This window comes from Ipomoea nil, unplaced genomic scaffold (assembly GCF_001879475.1).
Source record: "Ipomoea nil cultivar Tokyo-kokei standard unplaced genomic scaffold, Asagao_1.1 scaffold2845, whole genome shotgun sequence".
Taxonomy (NCBI): Eukaryota; Viridiplantae; Streptophyta; class Magnoliopsida; order Solanales; family Convolvulaceae; genus Ipomoea; species Ipomoea nil.
The window spans coordinates 8260705-8281815 of NW_017619273.1; the positions used below are offsets into that span (position 1 = coordinate 8260705).

The 21111-nt window shown below is 33.3% G+C and overlaps 2 protein-coding genes across 2 annotated transcripts; one reads left to right on the forward strand and one right to left on the reverse strand.

Moving 5' to 3' along the window:
• Nucleotides 1-4732: 4732 nt before the first annotated feature.
• LOC109159930 lies at nt 4733-6385 on the reverse strand. The gene is made up of 4 exons (XM_019308042.1): nt 6351-6385; nt 5325-5481; nt 4941-5211; nt 4733-4842 (listed from the first exon to the last, which is right to left on the reverse strand). The coding sequence occupies exons 1-4, from the start codon at nt 6383-6385 to the stop codon at nt 4733-4735; spliced, it is 573 nt and encodes a 190-aa protein (XP_019163587.1).
• Nucleotides 6386-9119: 2734 nt separating this feature from the next.
• Nucleotides 9120-13828, forward strand: LOC109159669 (nuclear speckle splicing regulatory protein 1-like). Its single transcript, XM_019307742.1, has 5 exons — nt 9120-9277; nt 11785-11961; nt 12088-12210; nt 12309-12527; nt 13081-13828. Exons 2-5 carry the CDS (start codon nt 11794-11796, stop codon nt 13528-13530), a joined length of 960 nt encoding a protein of 319 aa, XP_019163287.1. The 5' UTR covers nt 9120-9277; nt 11785-11793; the 3' UTR covers nt 13531-13828.
• Nucleotides 13829-21111: the final 7283 nt, after the last annotated feature.

Here is a 21111-nt window from a genome sequence, read left to right on the forward strand (position 1 = left end):
GAAAACTCCCTACAAATCGTCGATCAGAAAGCTCTGGTTTATAACAAACAGAAAGCTTCGCGATCTGTCTTCTCCGACTCTCATCTTCTACAATACTACCCTCCATAAACACAAAAATCAATCATTTATACTACCCAGTTCAAAATGCATACCGGAATTACCAAAACCAAAAACCCTAGCCTACAAATCGTCGACTTCTACTACACCGAACACCAAAGGCGAAATTCATACCACAGAGAGCAAGAATCAACTATGATCGTCAGTATCAGTAAGGTAAAACACAATTTTAACAACTTCCGTTTTTGTTTTCAGACTTTAATTAAGAACTTTGTTGTTGTTATTGGTTTGATAGTTGTCCAAATCCCCTGTAGCATGTTTAATTTGTGTATTTGAATCATGATGACTAATGAGTATCGTGAATCTACTTATTCTTCATTTTGGAATACAAAAAGTATGAATGTGAAAGAAATTGTTATGTAGGTAAATCAGCTTAGCTTTTTTAGCTTATATTACCAGTGTGGAGTGGTGCTGATAGCCAATTCGTGTTAACTAATTTGTTATAATTGCTTTATTATCTGATTAGTTGACAATGTAATTATCAAGTGACTCTGGACATGTTTACCTTAATTTCTTTACATATATATAGAAACTGAGTATGTTTCAGCACATACATATAAAGAACTACAATTTATATTGCAGATCGGAACATAAAAGCAGAAAAGTTGAGGCAAAGTTTTGCAGGTCTTTATTTATTTGCTAAACTTACAAAAAAAAGAAAACAGGTATGTTAAAATAATACCTTTACTTTCTTCCTGCAGTTTTCTTTTTCCACATATGGTAGTTGAGCCTTTCAATTTTTTCATTATTGTTGCAATAGTTTGTTGGAGACCTGCAAAATTTGGGTAGTGAATGAATTGAATGCATGTAGATGCTCTGTTTAAATGCTATGCATATATAGTTAGGAAATTGAATAGAGATGAAAAGAAGTCGCTATCAACAAATAGTTACATAGTCAAACCTTACAATCAACAATTAATGCTTGATAGAAGCTATAGGTGTATTTAAAAACAATTTGTACCTGTATGTATTGAGTATTGTGCACCTTGAATTGTCAATATCCTGACAATTTTTTATATTTTTTTTTAGCTTTTGAATTGTCTTTTCAAGTTTGTCTCAAGTTCTTTTCACATTTCATTCTAAAATACAACATTATCTAAGAAAATAGATAAAAGTCTTATAAAGTACATAATATGCAGATCATTTATAGGAAAAATACATAATTCTCATATATTGCAAAAATTGAAAAAATTGCAGTATTCACATCTACCATTTTTTTTCTCTTGACCTTGTAAATGTATAAGTTTTGTTATCTACCTACTTGGAAAGAATGAAATCTTATGATTCAACCCAATCAACCTGTATTTCAATCTGCCTTCCTGCCACGATCTGTTGCATTTGCAGCAGTACATCAGGCCTTCCCGTGGAATGAGTTTTTTGTTACATGTACCACCCTTGCATGAAACATAGAACCAGTCTGCCAAACTCTCTCTTCCTACAATCTTTGCTGCAATCCAATATTCCTCCAGCTGTATTTGTAAAATATTACTAAAGTCCTATTAACAATGCAAAAACATATGTCAGTCTAAAAAAAAAAACCTTACTTCTTTTCGTTGATAAATCTCTTCAATAGTAGACACAATAATGTCATCACTCACCGAATGTGTAACCGACATAGACAAAGAGAGTCTAGACCCTGAATCTATACTCCTCAATGGTGTGTGATGTTCTGGCAAACTGGAAAAAAACATGAGGCAAAAATAAATAAAATTAAGGAAAAAGAGTTGTATATCAGTTAACAAAAAGAAAGGTTATTCTAACCTATTCCTAAATGTCCGAAGCTCCGGGGAATCGTGGTGTTTGTTTGTTTGTTTGTTTGTTTGTTTGTTTTTTTTTTTTTTTTTTTTTGAGACAGTTCTCATTTATTTTACCCAATACTAATTATCAATGCTTTTAAAATAGAGGCAAATGATGAAAAAAAGGAATCTGATGCCATTGTTTTATATTGACAACAATCAAATTCTTTTATACTACTACTTGATATATTTTAGCAATTTTATTAGGACTTTGCAGTGAAAAGTGTTCAAAAGTTCATTTATTAAATATATATGATTATGATTATAAATATATTTCCAGAAATTTACTTTGGAAGGACATTAGTATTTTGAAAATGTGTTCTAAATAATTTGAAGCATTTATTTGAAGCATTGCAAGAAAAATGGAATTATAAATTTCCAGATTCTAGACAAATGGAATTATTGCTAGACAAATTTTAATTTTTTTTTTAGATGTACTCCTACTAACTATTTGAAATTAAACATTAAATTTTATACGAAAAAAAAGTATTTGATACTTTTTTTCCCAATTACTTGTGAACAACTGTATGTATATATAATTTTCCAATATTGTTTTTTTGTTTGAAGAGCTCTTTTTTAAAAACATTACAATTCTTTTTCCTTTCCAGATTCGATTACTTGTATACTTTGATGCAAAGCTCCATTATATGTTTGGATTATTTATTTGAATACTTCTCACTGTATAGGTTAACTGCAATGATTAGCTTCTAATCATAAGTAGGTAATTTTACATTAGAAAACTAAGTAGATTACAAAGATCTTACTGGCTGCTACTAAGGATAAGTACATTAGGTACTCTTGCTAATACAGCTTCCAAAAGAGCAATCACAAAATAGGAAAATAGAATATATCTATTTTCTAAGAGTACATTGTAGCTTAAGCAATTTTCTAGCCTTAAACACCAAAAATGAATAGCAAAAAACAGCAGCCAGTCAACACTTAGTACTTCTACATTACATTTAAAAAGATAGAATAAGCTATTACTTTTCTTCCTTAACCACCACTTCCTTAGCCTTCTTTGAAGCCCCAACATCCACAAAGTCTTTAAATGGATTCCTCTTAAGAGGCAAAACAGCACCACTAACACCTACACCAGGTTCAATGTCATCTAAGCCACGAAACTTGTCCACATTGACACCCTGAGAACCACCATCCAGCTCAACACATTCTTCATTATCAGTACCAAAGCATTCCTGTAGGAAATAACATTAGGGCCAATGAATAAGACCATAGTGGCAAAGTTAACCAAACAATGATAGAAGAATATACCTCAGAACTGACATCACCATCCTCTTCCTCATCCATAAAACCACCTATATCACCTGGACCAATGGTTGGTTGTGAAATGCCAGCTGATAGACTCGAGCAGTACTGTGTAAGAGATGCTTCATCCCTGCAAATCCTAAGTACTGTGAATGCGGAATAGTAACTCTCAACCTGCTCTTTCTTCATAGCAATCCGAAACAGCATTGACATGCCACGCAAACACCCTAACTCAGATGGAATACAGTCATTCCCCTACAAAGTTTTAAAAACAGAAAACACATGCACAACCTATTTAGTGAATTTTCACCATTTAAGCACATAGGTATGTGACATAGAAATACCTACCACTGCATACTTAGCCTTTAATTCACCAGCTGACAAACCAACCAATTCCGCACATTCACGATCCCACATCAGCATAGGAGCATCACCAGTATGATCAGCAACACGGACAATAAGCCTATACCTCACAACTCCCTCATGCCAAGAACTCTTACACCCAGCACAATACATCATACCACCATCAGAAGCAAGCTTTTTCTTGCAAGAATTACTCTTGCAAGAAATGTAATACCAGTCACTTAAACTCTCTACATCAACAATTATACCTGCCACCCAATACTCCCCTAGCTGCAAGTAAGATTGAGTTAAATAAATAAAGTAGGAAAAAAAGGCCAGTAGAGAGAAAAAAAAAAAAAAAGAAGAAGAGATCAGATTACCTGTTTTTTAGAGTATATATCTTGAATAGAACTGACTACCACATTTTTAGGAAGCACAGCAATGCCAAAACTACCATCAGACAATCTGGTTTCAGAATCTATACACCGTAAAGGTGTATGATTACTGGTAAAGCTAATAATAAAGAACATGTAAATAAAAATTAGTAACACACAATTGAGTTATTAAGTAGAACAATAAAAATAGATTAGAGGAAAAACTAACATGCTCCTTAACTCACGGAATTCTTTGCATGAGTGTGTGAAAAACAGTTGAGTAGCATCAAATGAACTGCAAATGCGCACTTCACCATCTGAAAAATAAAAGTAGTGAATAGGACATAATTTTGATTGCAAAATGACTAGTTTTGCCTATTTATTCTAAACTGTTTATTTCTGACTATTTTGGGCATATTATAAATGATTGTTTACTTATGTATCAATGTTTATTAATTGTTGTTTACTAATGACTGCAACAGTCTCATGTGTTTGTCTGTTTTTTTTTTTTTAATATTAAGAGCCAGTTTGCATTTAGTTTACCCATTAGTAATTACTAATAACTATTCCTATTAATGTAAAATAGAGGGAAATGGATAAACCAAAAACATAGAAGAAGTAAATAGAGATATAACTCACTGTCCATGAATTTAGCTCTGCAGAGCTGAATCAACAGTATAACTGGATCCTTAGCAACTGAGTTGAAGTATGGAATTAGTTGATCCACATGCTCATCCCACAATGTACACTTAATCTGCCTCTGACTGCATACCATTTTAAAACCAGCAGAAAAAGCATAAGATAGAAGTTTCAAATCAAAATTAGAGAGACAAATCAGAATTAGGATTCATACCTAGAATCTTCAAGCACAAAGTCAATTAGTCTAGCCTTCTTCCCTGCTATTAGCTTCTCCACTGGAGAATATATCTCCACAATACGACCAAGGACATCTGAATTTAGAAAAAACAGCATAGTAGTTAAATAAAACATAACATCATAATAGAGGTAATAAATCATATTGACTTTAGAATTTTTATTTTAATATAACCTATCAAGACTTTCTCATCAATTCCCTGCTTTGAAAGTATGTCTTCAAAACTCTTGAAGCGAAACATTGTTTTGGGAAAATTCACACGCTTATATTCCTTCACAAGTGTATCATGTTTGATCTTCATCATGTAACGATGAGGGCTTGTTTTATACTTGAAGAAGTTAGTGATGCATATGAAGTTTCTAATGCCATACACTTTACCCTCCTTGAATATGTTCTTATATTTTGCCATAACATCCTTAGGTATATGGACATGGATGAACAGACCCTGTATTTAGAATAAAAATGGTAAACAACAAAGTTAGATATTAAAAATATAAGAGGTGCCAAACATAAGAATAAGAATTCAAACAATGGTAGATATAGATATAATTGACAAACCTCTTGATCATGAAATATACATTCTTGACTTCTTATTAACTTTTCACCTTTGTTTTCAGTAACAACGTAAGAACGCACACAACGCAACCTTATAGCCTTTGAAGTTTGCTGAGGATGAAGCTGACCCCCCACAATAAACTGGCCAGACATGATGACACTGCAAGGCAGAAAACAGAGCATTAAACAGGATCTTTGACAGCTTAGATTTCTATTTGAATTGCATAAGGGATCAGCAATCTCAACCTTGTAATTTACCACACTTAGCTTTGTTTTTGCATTGAAGCTCAACACTCACAATAAGCATGTATTTATAGCCGAGGAAGTGAGCGGGAGCAATGTATAAATAATAATAGAGTACATGTACTTGTAAGCAATCCCATGCCGATCCACACTACTTCTACACGCAACCCAATCTGATTACAACACTAAATATGGAGTAGATAATAGCCCACTCCCCTAAATTGTAGGAGTAAGATCACAACTATCTTATCACAATCTAAATAGGCGGGAGAAACAAAATTTTTGAAATCAGACTTTATAAGTTAAAGGAAAACGACGCCGTAGAATATTGTGGCTGAAAAACAATTTTGATATTTTTTTTTTTTTGATAAGAAGCGGCTTCCTTTATATATATATAGATGTTGGCTGAAAAGGGTAATTTCGTCCTTTGACCTTAGAAAAATATCACGCTTCTCATTTTAGACCAAGCTAGGGTAATAAAATGAGTTTATAAATCTTTGGAGATAAAATAGGTTTCTTATAAGGATATATTCCTAAGTAAAAACATTTGATTCAGATTTCACAGCTTTCACTCAGATTGACTTTTTGGGTCAAAACTTGATACATGAATATACTCAACACTTAGGATTTTTTAAATAAGCTACTATTTGGTGTTGAATTAATAAAAATCATGATTTAAAATATTTAATTCATACACTTATTTTAGAAAAATTTTTGAAGGATTAAAAATAATTATTTTGGATTTTTATAAAATAGAATTTAGGAAAATAAATTTTGGGTTGTCACAGGTGGTGCACTGCATCGGCGAGAGCTGCCTTCATTCTGGGCAATGGTCCTCCGCATCGGCCCTGATGTGGCCGTTCCTTGGCCGTCCGCCGCATCGACAAGAGCGGCCTGCATCAGTTCCTGGAATTCACAGACCACCGCACGAGGCACCAAGGCCATGGCTGCAACACCCTCATCAATTCACATTGGAGAATTAGAATTGAATGAGTTGGCTGGTTTTGTGATTGCAGAAGCGTTTTTGTTAAAGTTGTGCTTCGAATTTAATGAAGGTGGTTTGAAGTTGTGCTTCAAATTTGGCAAATCATTCGAGGATGCTTCCAGATGTTCAGATCGATGATTGCATGGGTGATCTGATGGCAGATTGCATATGTTTTCCGTAAATTGCTCCGCAGTTTTTCAATTACCAAATCTACCATTTTATTTGTTTAATTTTGAGAGTATATCACGCATCTGTGCGTAGACTCGGCAACGAGTAGACGATCTAGGCCAAATCTGGCCAAAGTGAGAATTGAATTAGATGTATTGAAACCTGAAATTGATAAAGTATGTGTGGAATTTGTGGTTGGTGGAGGCAATTTGAGAGGTTTTTGGCAGCAAACCGTGAGGGAGAAGGTGTCGGCGTACTGTGTCTATTGCAGTAGGTTTGGGCATTTGGTATTTTGGTGGGGAGTTGCTGATCAATTGAATAGAGGAACGAAAAGGAAAAAGGAACCCAAGCAATGAAAGGACGACTTTAACCCTGAACTTGATGCCTAACTAACGCTAAGATAACAGAAGGACCAACATTGGAAAGATTTCGAAAGTCAAAGTGTCTAAATTGTCTAAATTAAAAGTCAGGAACCAATTGTGGAAAATCAACATAGTCGGAGGACTATTGCTGGATTTAACTCAAGTAAATATTTTAAGAATGCATAACTATAACCTATGACAGAAATGTTGAATTAACTGGTGCATTAACAATTTTAGAGCGAAGTACCCTCACTGTATAGTACCTTAAGCATAGTTTTTGCAACACAAAACCCTATTAATTGGCGTGATCCATGCTTTCTCTTGTTGCCACTTCCGCCAGAAATGAATCATTGATTTGATCTAGTTTCCTGGTGTGCTTCACTGCAATTTTAGTGCTTTGGCGTAATGCACCTTAAAAAACAGAATCAAATCCTCCTTTCCCAAAAAGACAATGATAATACGCACAGTTTCTCATCTGTGTAGAATATATACTGTAAATTAGGTGTACCGTTTCATCAATGCTCATTGCGTGATTCTAATTAATTAATTGACCAAAGTTCACGTTAAATTTTATATTGTATTTTTAATACACTCTAACATATTCATAATATATGTTTAACAATGATGTTAATTTTGATTGGGATGGAGTTCAAACCTAAGACTTTCCTTATGAAAATCAATGAGTAAGTTAAGAATAATAATTAGTTAACGGAATATTTCATTACTAAAGTTTACACTGACAGAATGCAAGGGTGTTTAGAAAAAGTAAATGATATAATAGAGGGTAAAATAAGAAAAATAATAAAAAAGTACTAAAATCAAAATAATATGAATCATTCATTTAAACAAACAATTACACCAATATTCTTTAGTTCCCGTTAATAGCCTAACTTTATTGGCTCTTATTAGATTTGTTATGTTATTGTTATTGTTATATGTTACATTTGTATTTGTATGTAGATAAGATATAATAATTATATATAAATATATGGTCTCTCTTCCGATGACAACAAGTGTTTAGGTGTGACCGTGTGGTTTAATCCAGACCATCTAAATTTCTATTTACATGGCTAAGATTTGTCTAGTTTAAGAGATGGATTTTAGGGATTTGACTAAGGGTGTGTTTGGAAACCAGAAAAATGACTTCTGGAAAATGAGTCATTTCTAATATTTTCATATATTTATGACTTCTGGAAACCAGAAAATATTTTCATTTCTAGTGTTTTGTTGAATTCCATAAATATGTCTTGGTGTGTTTGGTTCATATTCCGAAAATGAGTAGAATTGTATATTTAAACATTTTAATTGTTTTGTTTAGAATATAACAACATATAATAATAATAATAATAATAATAATAATAATAATAATAATAATTTTAAATATAATAAGAAATAACTAATACGATATCAAAATAACTAACAAAAGTCTTGTAATTTAAAATAACAAACCAAAAATAATCAAAGTTTTACAATCCACAATTACGAACAAAGATTACTAATCAAAGTGTTGTTGTTGGTGGTGGTAACGGTACTGGTGGTAGTGGTATAGTAGTAGTAGTGTGGTGGGGGTAATAGTGGTGGTGGTGGTATTGGTGATGGTAACGGTGGCGGCGGTGGTTGTGGTGGTGATGGCGACGACGATGGTGGTTGCGGTAGTATAGTGGTGGTGTAAAAATTAGAAAATGACTTTCCAAAAAAAATGAGGTTATTTTCTTTTGACCAATGACTCATTTTCCTTTGACTTACATTTTTCATCATTTACCAAATACTAAAAATCTAGAAAACAATTTTCAGAAGTCATTTTCTAAGTTCCCAAAGACACCCTAATTTAAAACTGCCAACTACTTTAAAAATTGTCAAATTAAATATACCAAATTAAATTATGACCAATCTAATCAAATCAAGAGTAAGGATTAGACCATGCGTTGACACTTAAATAGTAATTCTAATATGATTAAAATTCTATATATAATATATTTTATAAAACGTATTTTTATATTTAAAATATAACTTAAGTATATTTTTCAATTAGAAAACCCTAACCCCCAAAATTGTTTCCTATTCGGCTATTCCATTCACGATTTCACGCAGTTTTCGCCTGTCGGACGCAGACGCTTTACCTGGACGAGTGGAAAACCTCGAGTCTGTGACGGCTTCATCCTATCTCCACCAACTGGCCTAACGAGCGGTGTAAACAGGTTAGTCTGATAATGTATTTGTAAATTATCGGTGACCGGAGGAGTGTAGGATACGGCGGTGGACGGAGGCTGAGGGCTGCGGCCATGGACGGAGGCCGCAGCCTTGCTGCTTGGGATATTATCTTCATGCTAACTTTATTTGTATCTCTTAATCTGACTGGTTTGTTGTCTGGAAATTCTAAACAACTTTTGCGGCAGAAGCTGGATCAATTCACTGGGTTAAATATGTGGGTTGTTATATAGGATTTTTATGTTATGTAAGAGTGATAGATAAGTGAGTATTTTGTGATTCCATGTTAATCTTATTATATTTACAAAATTTTCTGGGGAAAAGGAAAGAGATTGGACATTATTAATAGGAAATGAAATCGATGTTCTTAGAAGATAGAAACACTTGAGTAATATCAAGGGTTCAAACTAGGTCTCATGGTGAAATGCTAAGATGTCATGGGCATGACCTCAAGACAGATGCCAAGGCATTCTTAATGTTGTAATGCTAGGACATATGGTGTGTACGCTTAAATAGGTAAGGTATATAAAAATGTAAATTGCATTGGAAATCTTCCATTTGCATTTAGGTGGATTGTTACTCCCTTTTTCTCAATATAAGTGAGCTGATTCCTGATTTGGGACATCATAAAGAAATTGACTATAGATAGCCACAAATACGTATGAGTCACTTGCAGTAATTGGATTACTTTGTTTATGTGTTGGATACTTGGATTTTTGTATTATGGACTTGTGGTTTTGTGTTGTGTTTAAAACTTGTGTTGGATTTTTGTATTATAGACTTGTGGTTTTGCAGTTAATACCAGTTATTACACTTGTGTTGTTGGATTTTGTATTATGAACTTGGTTTTGTAGTTATTGCTTGATTGTCATGTGATTCATAATCATGTATTTGTGGTGATATACTTATGTTAGTTATGTATTAGCCTTTTGTATAATTGTGTTAGATATATTTTTAAAATTTTTTACACGTATGTACGTATTAAAAAGGCTTAAAGCCTACATATTATGTAGGCTTTAAATAGGCTCAAAGCTTGAAGCGTTTTTAATGGCCTGCATATTAAATAGGCTTTTAAAAAGCCTTCAGGCTAGGCCAGGCTAATTGTAGGCTCAAGTTTGAGCCTAACAAAAAGCCTACGGGCTCAGGCCTAAGATTTCTATAGTAAGCCCAAGCCTATATGCTATATTTCTAAAGCTCGGCTCGGCCTAGCCTAATTTCACCCCTAGTTAAGGGACCATTTTGGTAATTAACTTTTTGGTGTAAATGGTAGTATGGTACATGTGATGAACGAAATGGTCCATTGATATAGCAAAATTACCAATTTGGTCAAAACAAACGGAGGACCAAATTGGTTAAGATTTTTAAAGTTGGGGCCTGGGGGCCTCAATTGGTCAAAAAAAAAATAGTCAAGGACCTTAGTTATTATCTGTTTTTTACAAGTTATTATCTGTTTTTTAGTCAAGGACCTGAGTTGAGGGACCTTAGATTTTCAACCAGACATTTCCTAACCTTGATACACTGTAAAACCCTGGAAGTAAATAAATGAAGTGAATATTGTAGAACTAGAACACTTGTATCATTATATAGTATCATTCCAGCTCTTCCTTAGTTATTATCTGTTTCTTTCTTTCTATTTTATTCCTCTTCAGGGATTGCACAGAGCTTATTGGCTCCTGCAAGCACATCTTTTCATGTTACCCTTTTTTCCCAAAAACTTTGCTTGAATCAGTTTTTATTTATGTACCTTCTTGTTTTTTTAATTTTATTTTTTATTATTTTTTATTTTTATTTTGTTTTTGTTTTTGTTTGGTTTGGTTTTTTTTTTTTTTATGTTTATGTTTTTTTTTTTTTTTTTTTTGTTGGAAACTTTTGTAAATAAATTTTGGATTTGAAATTTCCATGTTTTCATAAACATTCAAACTTGAACAATGTTAGAGTCCTTCAAACTTGAACAATGTTAGAGTCCTTCAAACTTGAAATAGATCATCAGAACTGGTAATTCTTTGCATCCTTCAAATGGTCTTTGGCTAAAATTTTCTTCCTTATTAATTCTGCTTCAGTAGATATGTGCAGTGTGGAGGCATGTTACATTTTTGTATTGTGTGTTAGCTTCTTTAGTTCTCAATTAGGGCCAGGGATCACTCTGGCAGGATAAGAGTGAATTAAATAAGTAAATAGCTACTCAGTTAAAAGTAATTGCTCTCCCAATGGAATATGATCCTTGAGTGAATCTAGACAAAACTACATATAACAAAAAACAATGCTGCTACCAGAAGAGTAGAAATGATCATACACCTTGAATACTTAGTGCAGATTATTGCATTATTGCATAATCAACTATGATCTCCTCCATTCTGTCTTGAAATTCATCATTACCACTCAAATTGGACCTTTGTTTTTATTCAAACTCATTTTTCTATATGCATTCTGGAAAGATTCTTGGATGAAACAGCTTTTTGGATTCTAAATAAGTTCATTTTTTCCGTCTAATTTACAGATAAAGATAATGAAAAAGTCAGGATATGGATTACAGCTTAGAGCTCCACCTTCCCAGCAGAAGAAACAGCCAACAAGACCCCCTCTACCCACTGCACTTGGTTTTGGTGATGGGGATGATGATGATGTTGAGAAAGAAATCTCTCGCCAAGCTTCCAAGAACAAGGCTCTGAGAGATGTAAGTCTGGCTATATTAACAAGATTATGTTTAATCACTTTTTATTTTTTCCTTTCTAAAACTGGTTTTTATTTATCATAATTTCAACAAAATTCCTTTTTCTGACTGCTTGTGGGCCTGTGGCAGATCGAGGAGCAGCATAAGAAGGCTCTAGAAGAGGATCCATCAGTGTTTGATTATGATGGAGTATATGACGACATGAAAATGAAGGCTGTACAACCTCGAGCACAAGACCGTGAGGAGAGGAAGGTATTTTTAGCATTGCATTTATTATTGTTGTTGTTATTTTTTTTTATTATTTTAGGGTTACTGAATATTCATTTCTTGCCCCCTTGATTCCTTTGCAGCCAAAATATATTCAACAACTAATTGATAAGGCCAAGCAGCGTGAACGCGAACATGAGATAATATATGAGAGGAAACTTGCCAAAGAGAGAACTAAAGATGACCACCTCTTTGCAGACAAAGATAAATTTCTCACTAGTGCATACAAGAAGAAACTTCAAGAGCAGGAAAAGTGGATGCAGGAAGAGCGTCTTCGTGAGCTAAGAGAGGCAAAAGATGATGTAAGTTGCTTTCTTTTTTATTTTTCTTGATTTATCCTATTCATGTGTAACTGTCATGTTTTTTTTTTTTTTTAAAAATAATTATTATTCTTCTTCCTCTCTCTCTCTCTTAAACTTCTGACTCTGCACTTTGAAATGTGTGCACGAGTTTTCCTGTTTATATTTATTCTATTGTGGGTTGATTTTCAGCTACACTCTCTTAAGCAAGAGCTGTACTTAAGTCTTTTTTGTTTTGCTCAAAGTTGACTTCTGAGTTCTGGAATATATCCTCGGACTCTGTAATCTATATGATAATGCCTTCAAGCATTGACTAAGGATTTTATTCTTCCTGATAACTTTTACCCATTTATTCTTTCTTTGTTCCCCTGTTGGCCTGAAATAATTGTTATGCTTTTTTTGTCAATTCAACCCGCTATGATAATGTATAAGTAAACCTGCTTTACATCAACAATGTCCCATGTGTTTATCTATATATCCGCAACAAATTTTGAGTGAGTTGAACATAGTTTTCTAAACTCTTGTTGCTCCTGCTTTTGCCCCTTTCCTTTGATAGGTTACTAAGAAGACAGACATTAGTGACTTTTACTTCAGCCTGGCAAGTAATGTCGCTTTTGGAGGTGGAGAGTCGAAGATAAACAAGCCCGAGAAGCAGCATGAAGAAGAGGTGGCAATTCAACCGCAAAAAGAGATCCCATCCTCGAGCACTGTGCCCCCAGACATGTCTAGGGAGATAAAGAGGCGAGAGATTGAGAGTTCTCCCCGTCCCAAAGAGAGGTCTCCACAGGCCACAGATACAAGGCCTATTTCCAATGCTTCCTCCGAAGAGAAAGCCATAACTGCACCGGCAGTTGATGATGGACCGGTTGCTGGTCCTGTAAATGAAGAAGCATTAGTTAACGATCAACCAAGAAAGGAGCATCATAAAAGAAGCGGCGATGCACTGACTGCAGCTAAGGAACGGTTTTTGGCACGAAAGAGAGCAAAGGAAGAAAGGTTAATATGAGGTGCAATGTGCATTTAGGTTTTCTCATCTTCTTTACCTAGTGTTGTTGAGGTCTATTGGGCCCCAATTTGAGTCACATTCTCACACCCTGATGTCATTCTGGCAGTAAATGCATACTGGAGTCTCTTGTTTCAATTCATTTGTGGAAAATGCTTTAGAAATTCTTGAATATGTAAGTGTTCCAAGTTTGTAATCTGTTATATTTTAGCAAAATGCATCATTTCAAAGGCTGATCAATAATGTTACATTTCCTAAATCATTTAATTTTCATTAAATAAATGATGTAATAGCTTACTTATACTATACTATAATTTTGGCTTATTGCTGAAAAAGCTAAAAAATCTGTTGCTGTCTTCGTCCGGCCGCGAATAAAGGTTGGATGAAGACACTCAAGCCAGCCGCGCTTGTCGGCAGTTGTTTTTGTTTGAAGTTTTTAATTTTTAATATTTGATTTAAGACATTTGTTTTTCTTAAAAAAATTACATTATTATTGTTATTGTTATTGTTATTGTTATTATTATTATTATTATTATTATTATTATTATTATTATTATTATTATTATTATTATTATTATTATTTTGTTTTGCAACACTTATTCTTTACAAAGTAGTACTCCGTATCTGTATAAGTCAAGGTTTAATGGCAAAAGTGAAAGATTTTGATTTATGGAGTGTATGCAACTTCAGGGGTGTGCAAGAAAGTTAGTAGTAGACAATTCAATTGTTTGACCAACTTAGTTAGATAATTATATTCAATATTATACGATTGATATTCAAAACTATTTTTTTTTCTTTTATTTGAATAATGAATGTTGATTTTCTTTACTATTATTTTTAATTAAATATGATGAATTAAAGCGCATGTTTTATACACTCTAACAGGGCGTTTGGTTGGAGGGGGAGAATTATGTGGGAAAGGAATTGTAATTCCATGGGCGTTGAATTACTAGGAATAAAGTGGGAATTTAAATTCCAGTGTTTGGTTGACAAGAATAGAATTATTGGGAATTTCAATTCCAATGTTTGGTATACATGGGAATTGAAAGGGAATAAGTAGTATAAAGTCAAAGATGTTCATTATTGTTGTTAGACATTAATTTTAGGTTAAAAAAGGAAGGGGTATTTTTGACTCATCACTATCTTTTTTTTCTCAGGAATTAAAATCCCAGGGGGGACATGTGATTTTAATTCCATGAAAATGGGGGAATTGGAATTGCAATTCCCTCCAACCAAACTACGGAATTTAATGGTCTTTGGAATTAGGTGGGAATTAAGTGGGAAGGGAATTTAAAATCCCTCCAACCAAACGCCCTGTAATTGCGTAACTCTTCTCCATTTTTTCACTTTATGTACGTTTTTGGAGAAACCAAATTTAGACTTTTCCAAATGGAGAAATGGAGAAAACACGGTGAACAGTACACTTGACTAAAAGGTTGCCGGTTTGAATCAATCTTTGCGCCTTTACTTCAGTTTTTTCTCTTCAGTCTTTGCATCTTTGCTTCAGTTTTTCCCATCTTCTTCAGATCATCATAAGTTTATTTGCCTCTTCTTTAGTTGTTTATTATTATTATTATTATTATTATTATTATTATTATTATTATTATTATTATTATTATTATTATTGTTATTGTTATTGTTATTGTTATTATGGAAACTAGTATGATACCCATGCGATGCATGGGATGAATATTGTTCATCTTATTGTGTAATTGTGTGAAAAATTTAAGAGAAGATATAATATATAAAAAGTTGGAACGGAAATATAAAATGGAAAATAGAAATAATAAAGAAATTACTTTAACATACAATATAGAAAAATAAGAGTGACAAAATTACAAATTATTGAAAATTTCGTGGTATATACCATGTTGGTTGTTGATGTATAGATCTATTATGATTTTCTGTAATTTTTGTTCGATAAATGAATTAAGTTTAACGAACTAAATTTGAAAATATTGCAAGCTACTGTACCTAATAATTATTATATATTTTGTTTAATTTTGCAATGAAATTAGAGATATATATATAGACTAAAAGATAATCTATATATATCTATACTAAAAGTGACGAATATACCTTAGAAACATGAAACACAAACTCCAAAGTATGAGAATTGTATGTGTTATTGTTGAATGTTGACTCGTACATTCGGATTAGGCGAACTTGTATCGCACAATTCGTGAAGGTAGCAGTGATTTGGTTAAGTAGATTGAAGGTGAGAGCCATATTGAAAAGTTGAAAAGTTTAGCGTATGAAAATTGAAAAGTATAGGAAGAGGATTGCAAATGAATGAGAAGCATGACCAATGAGGTATTTATAACTATGAATTTGTGCAAATGAATTATAAATGAATAATTTGCGTTCCAAATTATGTAATCAAGGGTGCAAATTAAGGATGATTTAATTTAATTATGAAATACTAAATACTAATACTAATAGCTATTGCATGATTTTCGTGCATAGTAACAAATGAATAATAATTCCTGCATACTAAATACCATGAATTACACGTGCATACTAATTATAGTAATAATAATTCGTTAAGGCTAATAGGATGCATGATTCCGCGTTTCTGTATGTGAATAATTTGTTTTGTAAGGCTAATTCGTTATAGTAGTATTATATTATTATTATTATTATTATTATTATTATTATTATTATTATTATTATATAAATATAAATATCATGCCCTTTAATAAACTATTTTTATATATGGTAATTAATTTCATAATTACAAATACAAATTACTAAATGTAGGGAGACTTTTGCGACATTTCAATTTGCCAAATAATTTTAAAATAATTTATTATATCATTTCAAACCTTTTAATAAGTTATTTTTAAATTAATATATATAATTAAATTATTCTACCCAATTATATATTTCATTCATAAATCTGATTCAGATAACTATATATGATGTACGATATATATATATATATATATATATATATATATATATATATATATATATATATATATATATATATATATATATATATATATAATATTATCCTATTATACCTATATGTAATTCTAGAATTGACAGTTACATACGTTCATATGGAAATAATTATTATATAAATAAATTTTCTGCCTTTTAATAGACTATTTTTATATATAGTAATTAATTTCATATTTACAAATAAAAATACAATATGAAAAAGTAATGTAAATCTTTAATGTAAAAAATACACAGAATTGAATCATTGCATGCCCTTTGCCCAATTGAAACAAATTTCTCGAGATATGTTGTTGTAGCAAAGAACGCACTTCAGTCCGACTTCATTGCAATGTTGCCTAGGATCCACCCCACGAAGTCGCCACATTCCCATTGCACGCGTTTATAGATAGGAATCAGGCGCTCCCAGAACTCCCTAGTCTTCCAGCATTTCCTTATTACAATATGATCAACATCTTCATCAACATCGGGGCAGAAGATACATGTGCCATCAATAGGGAGAACTCTCTCTTCACATTACACAGGATGCGTTGATATTAGAAGGGCGGTGTATTCTGCCCTTCAATGGGCTTGGGATATATAATAATAATAATAATAATAATAATAATAATAATAATAATAATAATAATAATAATAATAATTTTTATAGAGATATACACAATGTACGTAAATAAACAACTATATATATATATATATATATATATATATATATATATATATATATATATATATATATATACATTATTTTTCGTATGAATAAAACAAATATATATATTTTTTATTTTTAAACAAATATATACAGTTTATATATAGTTGTACACTTATTTCTTGAATCTAAATGAAATCAATAATAATTTTTTTTAAGCAAAACATATTAACCGTATAATTCATAAATATTTTTTTTAAGTATAAAAATGTTTTTAAGTAATCAATTGAGTCATTTCATATGCCAAAACATTCAATCAAATAATTATCAACCAATATATCCATCAGTTTGAAAAATACTTTGGGTAAAGTAAAAAGAAAACAACCACTTACCGTGAAATCTTATTTTTCCAAATTTCTCTAAGTCTCAATTGTTCAAATCCTCCTCTTCTATCAACCATCATCATCATCAACAATAAAACAACACAAGATACACATAAGCACCCGTAAAATGTTAAGGTCCCTACTTGTATTCTACCCATACTAAATAAAATAAAATAAAGGAATAACACTTACAAAGCAATTGTTGAAAGGAGAGTTCCAACCTTGAAGAAGAAGAAGAAAAAGAAAATATATAATTTTATATTGTATAAAAGTTCATGGCAATGGAGGAAAGAGGATGAAAGAGGAGGAAAGACAAATTTTTGAGTCAATTCCATTTTTGGTCCTACTGTTATAGGGGCGTTTTCAATTTTAGTCCACTTTAATTTTTTTTGCCACTTTACAACCACTGTTATTAAATGTGTTCCACTTTTAGTCCACCGTTAATATTTCCGTCAAGAGGCCGTATAATCAAAGGGTATTTTGGTCTTTTTATGTTTGTCTCTTCTCTTTTAATACAGACGCTTCGTCCTCCTCCTCTGATATTCGAAGATGGCTCTTCGAACAATGAGAATGGGAAGCCAAAGCTACATCGTTTCGTTCGTTCCAACATGGGCCGGGGAGGTTTCTTAGGTTTTAGGTTTAATGTTCTCATTTCTTTAGTCAAACGTAGTCTTGGATGAGAAGAAATGTCAAAATACCCCTAGATTACACGGCCTCTTGATGAAAATACTAACGGTGGGACTAAAAGTGGAACACATTCAATAATAGTGGTTATAAAGTGGCAAAAAAAATTAAAGTGGACTAAAATTGGAAACGTCCCTATAACAGTAGGACCAAAAATGGAATTCACTCCAAATTTTTTAAATTCTCATCTACATAATTATATAGGTAGTAAACTAATCTTTATGAAATAATTTAATAGTCATTAATAGGGCATAGGAAGAGATTGGTAACTTCCAATCATAATAAATTTTGATTCCAAAATAAAGGAATATATATTACATATATATTATTCTTCTCACGTTACACACATTTATTTATATTATATATATACACATGCTAATTATTATTATTATTATTATTATTATTATTATTATTATTATTATTATTATTATTATGAGTTTGGTTTTACAAAAATGTCACTAAGTTTTTGGGGGGAAAATTTTTGTGTCAATCATTTTGTTTTAATATATATATAGATAGATATAGATTACTTGTTTCAATACATATAATGTCTAATGTGTTATTTACTTGGAAATTCTATTAAAGATTGATTCTTTTATCTATGATGATTGAATTACATTGATATATGTAATTGGAAATATAGAATCTAATATAGATTGTTCTGCCAAATTGAAATAATGTGAATAGAGAGAAAAAAATTAAGTTCTTATATTAAATTAAATTCGGTTAAATCACCAATGGAATATTGTTCTCCTTACATTGTTTCATCTCCAAAACAATGTGTTACTAACATCTTTGTATTAGTATTAGTAATACAAAATGATATTTTTATTACCCTTCTGGATTCAAATTAATCATCTTCATTCCCTTGATGCAGAGTACATCATGCAACATTTGAAAATGCCAGAAAACAATAGTCTAATAGAAAACATTAGATAAAGAAGTATAAAAGAAACCAAACATGAATATAGGATTATTATTATTATTATTATTATTATTATTATTATTATTATTATTATTATTATTATTACTATTACTATTACTATTACTATTACTATTACTATTACTATTACTATTACTATTACTGTTATTGCTGCCAAACGCCTACGAACACACTCCAATTTCACCTTGTTACATAAAGTCTCACTCAAGAACACCACTTTTGGCATCCTCCGTTGGATAAGCTCCAACAACACCTGAATTGCCGATGGGTTGCCAAGCCCTCGGCAATTCTAGGCGAGAAGACTCATTGGCCTCACACCTAGCAGCACCCGCCCTATAATCGTTCAAAGTTAACCCTATGGTGATTTTCTCACTATCGTCATCCCCCTCAATTCTCCTTCTCTTTTGCTCCACGATCACTACTCTATGCCCCTCATCCACGTTCTCCCTATCTCCATCTTTCTCGCTCAGACCCTTTCCAAATACACCGTTAATTGCGCCCATACACGTATCGTCCCCCTCACTCACATGATCCATGCACACGTCTTCCCCCTCATTGGCCGCACGCACAACTGCCTGCACGTAGTCCCAACCTGCCCCCACGCGCACCCAACGCCTATACCCCCACCTGCTCTGCCTTCTCCGGCCCACAATTAACGAGCCACCTCTGACCACCCGCCACCACCGATCGTCGCCCAGGAGCTCTCACCAAGCCCCATACAACTTCTCTCCACCGACGCCACCTTCCTTAAAGTGGCGGCCACAGAAACGTTCTGAGTGACCAAGCACACCATAGATGAAACAAAACGTGGGAAGCCTCTTGTACTTGAGATCTACCCAGAACCACTCCCCACCCTACTTCTTTAGTTTCATCTTACGTTTGAGAGGCCTCTCCACGTCAACCTCCACCTGAAGTCGCATGAAAGTCTTCCATGTTCCGTCAAAATTGTGTTGATCCGCCTTCACAAAACGGCCAACATAATTTCCTACCGCCTCCGCCATCTTCATACTCATAAACCCCATGGGGAGGTTATGTACTTGAACCCAGAACTCTGAAGAGCGAAGTTCTACCTCTAACCGGGATTGACTCTCATGAACTCGCTTGAGTAGAAGCAAATTTTGTTCAAAGGCCTATGACCCGTCCTCCAAAATGTGCACCAGATCGAACTCATGGTAAAACTGGAACAAGAACAGGTTGTGCTGCAACTCCCGCACGGTGACCCCCTTCCCCGGCCTCCACACCCCCGCAAGAGTGTCAGGAACAACGGGAAACTTGAAAGGACACTTTATCAACAGCCTTCCTATCGCGGCAAACTGAAAGTTCCTGCTCTCCTCCACAACATCGGCTTCCCCTACCTCCACCCCTCCAGCTTCCTCCTCCACAAGTGTCAAGGACGCACATGCTTCCTCAATAGAACGAGATGAAGACGCCATTCTCCCCACAGTAGCACAACAGAACACAACACAAGTCTAAAGTAGGGAAACGAAAGAAAAACGAAAGGAAAACAAACTCGCCACTGGGACGAGAAGGAAACAACCACCTTAAAACCACCACAGAGCCCCAGAAACCGCCTAGAGCCACCTCCGCACCACTTCGGAAACCATCTCAAGACGTGCCAGTTGGGGGCCACGACGAGAGCATTTTTTTCTTAATAATTTCTAATTCTTGTTAGAAATTTTCAGAACATGACAGTACTTTTTCGTTGTTACATTCATGAAATTATGATTTCTTTGCATGTTAGTACAGGTAATTGCTAACCAAATAGTTGTATGTCTAGGTATCTATATACATATATAGATTATACTAGCAAGATACTGGATCAAATGCAAACATGCCTTTCTGTGCGAACGTGCGGTTATGCATTATTAGGTAGTGTTGTCAATACGGGCTGGCGGGGCGGGGCGGGCCAAAGCCCGGCGGGCCGCGGGCCTAAACGGGGCGGGCCAAAAAAGCCCGCTCCTTAG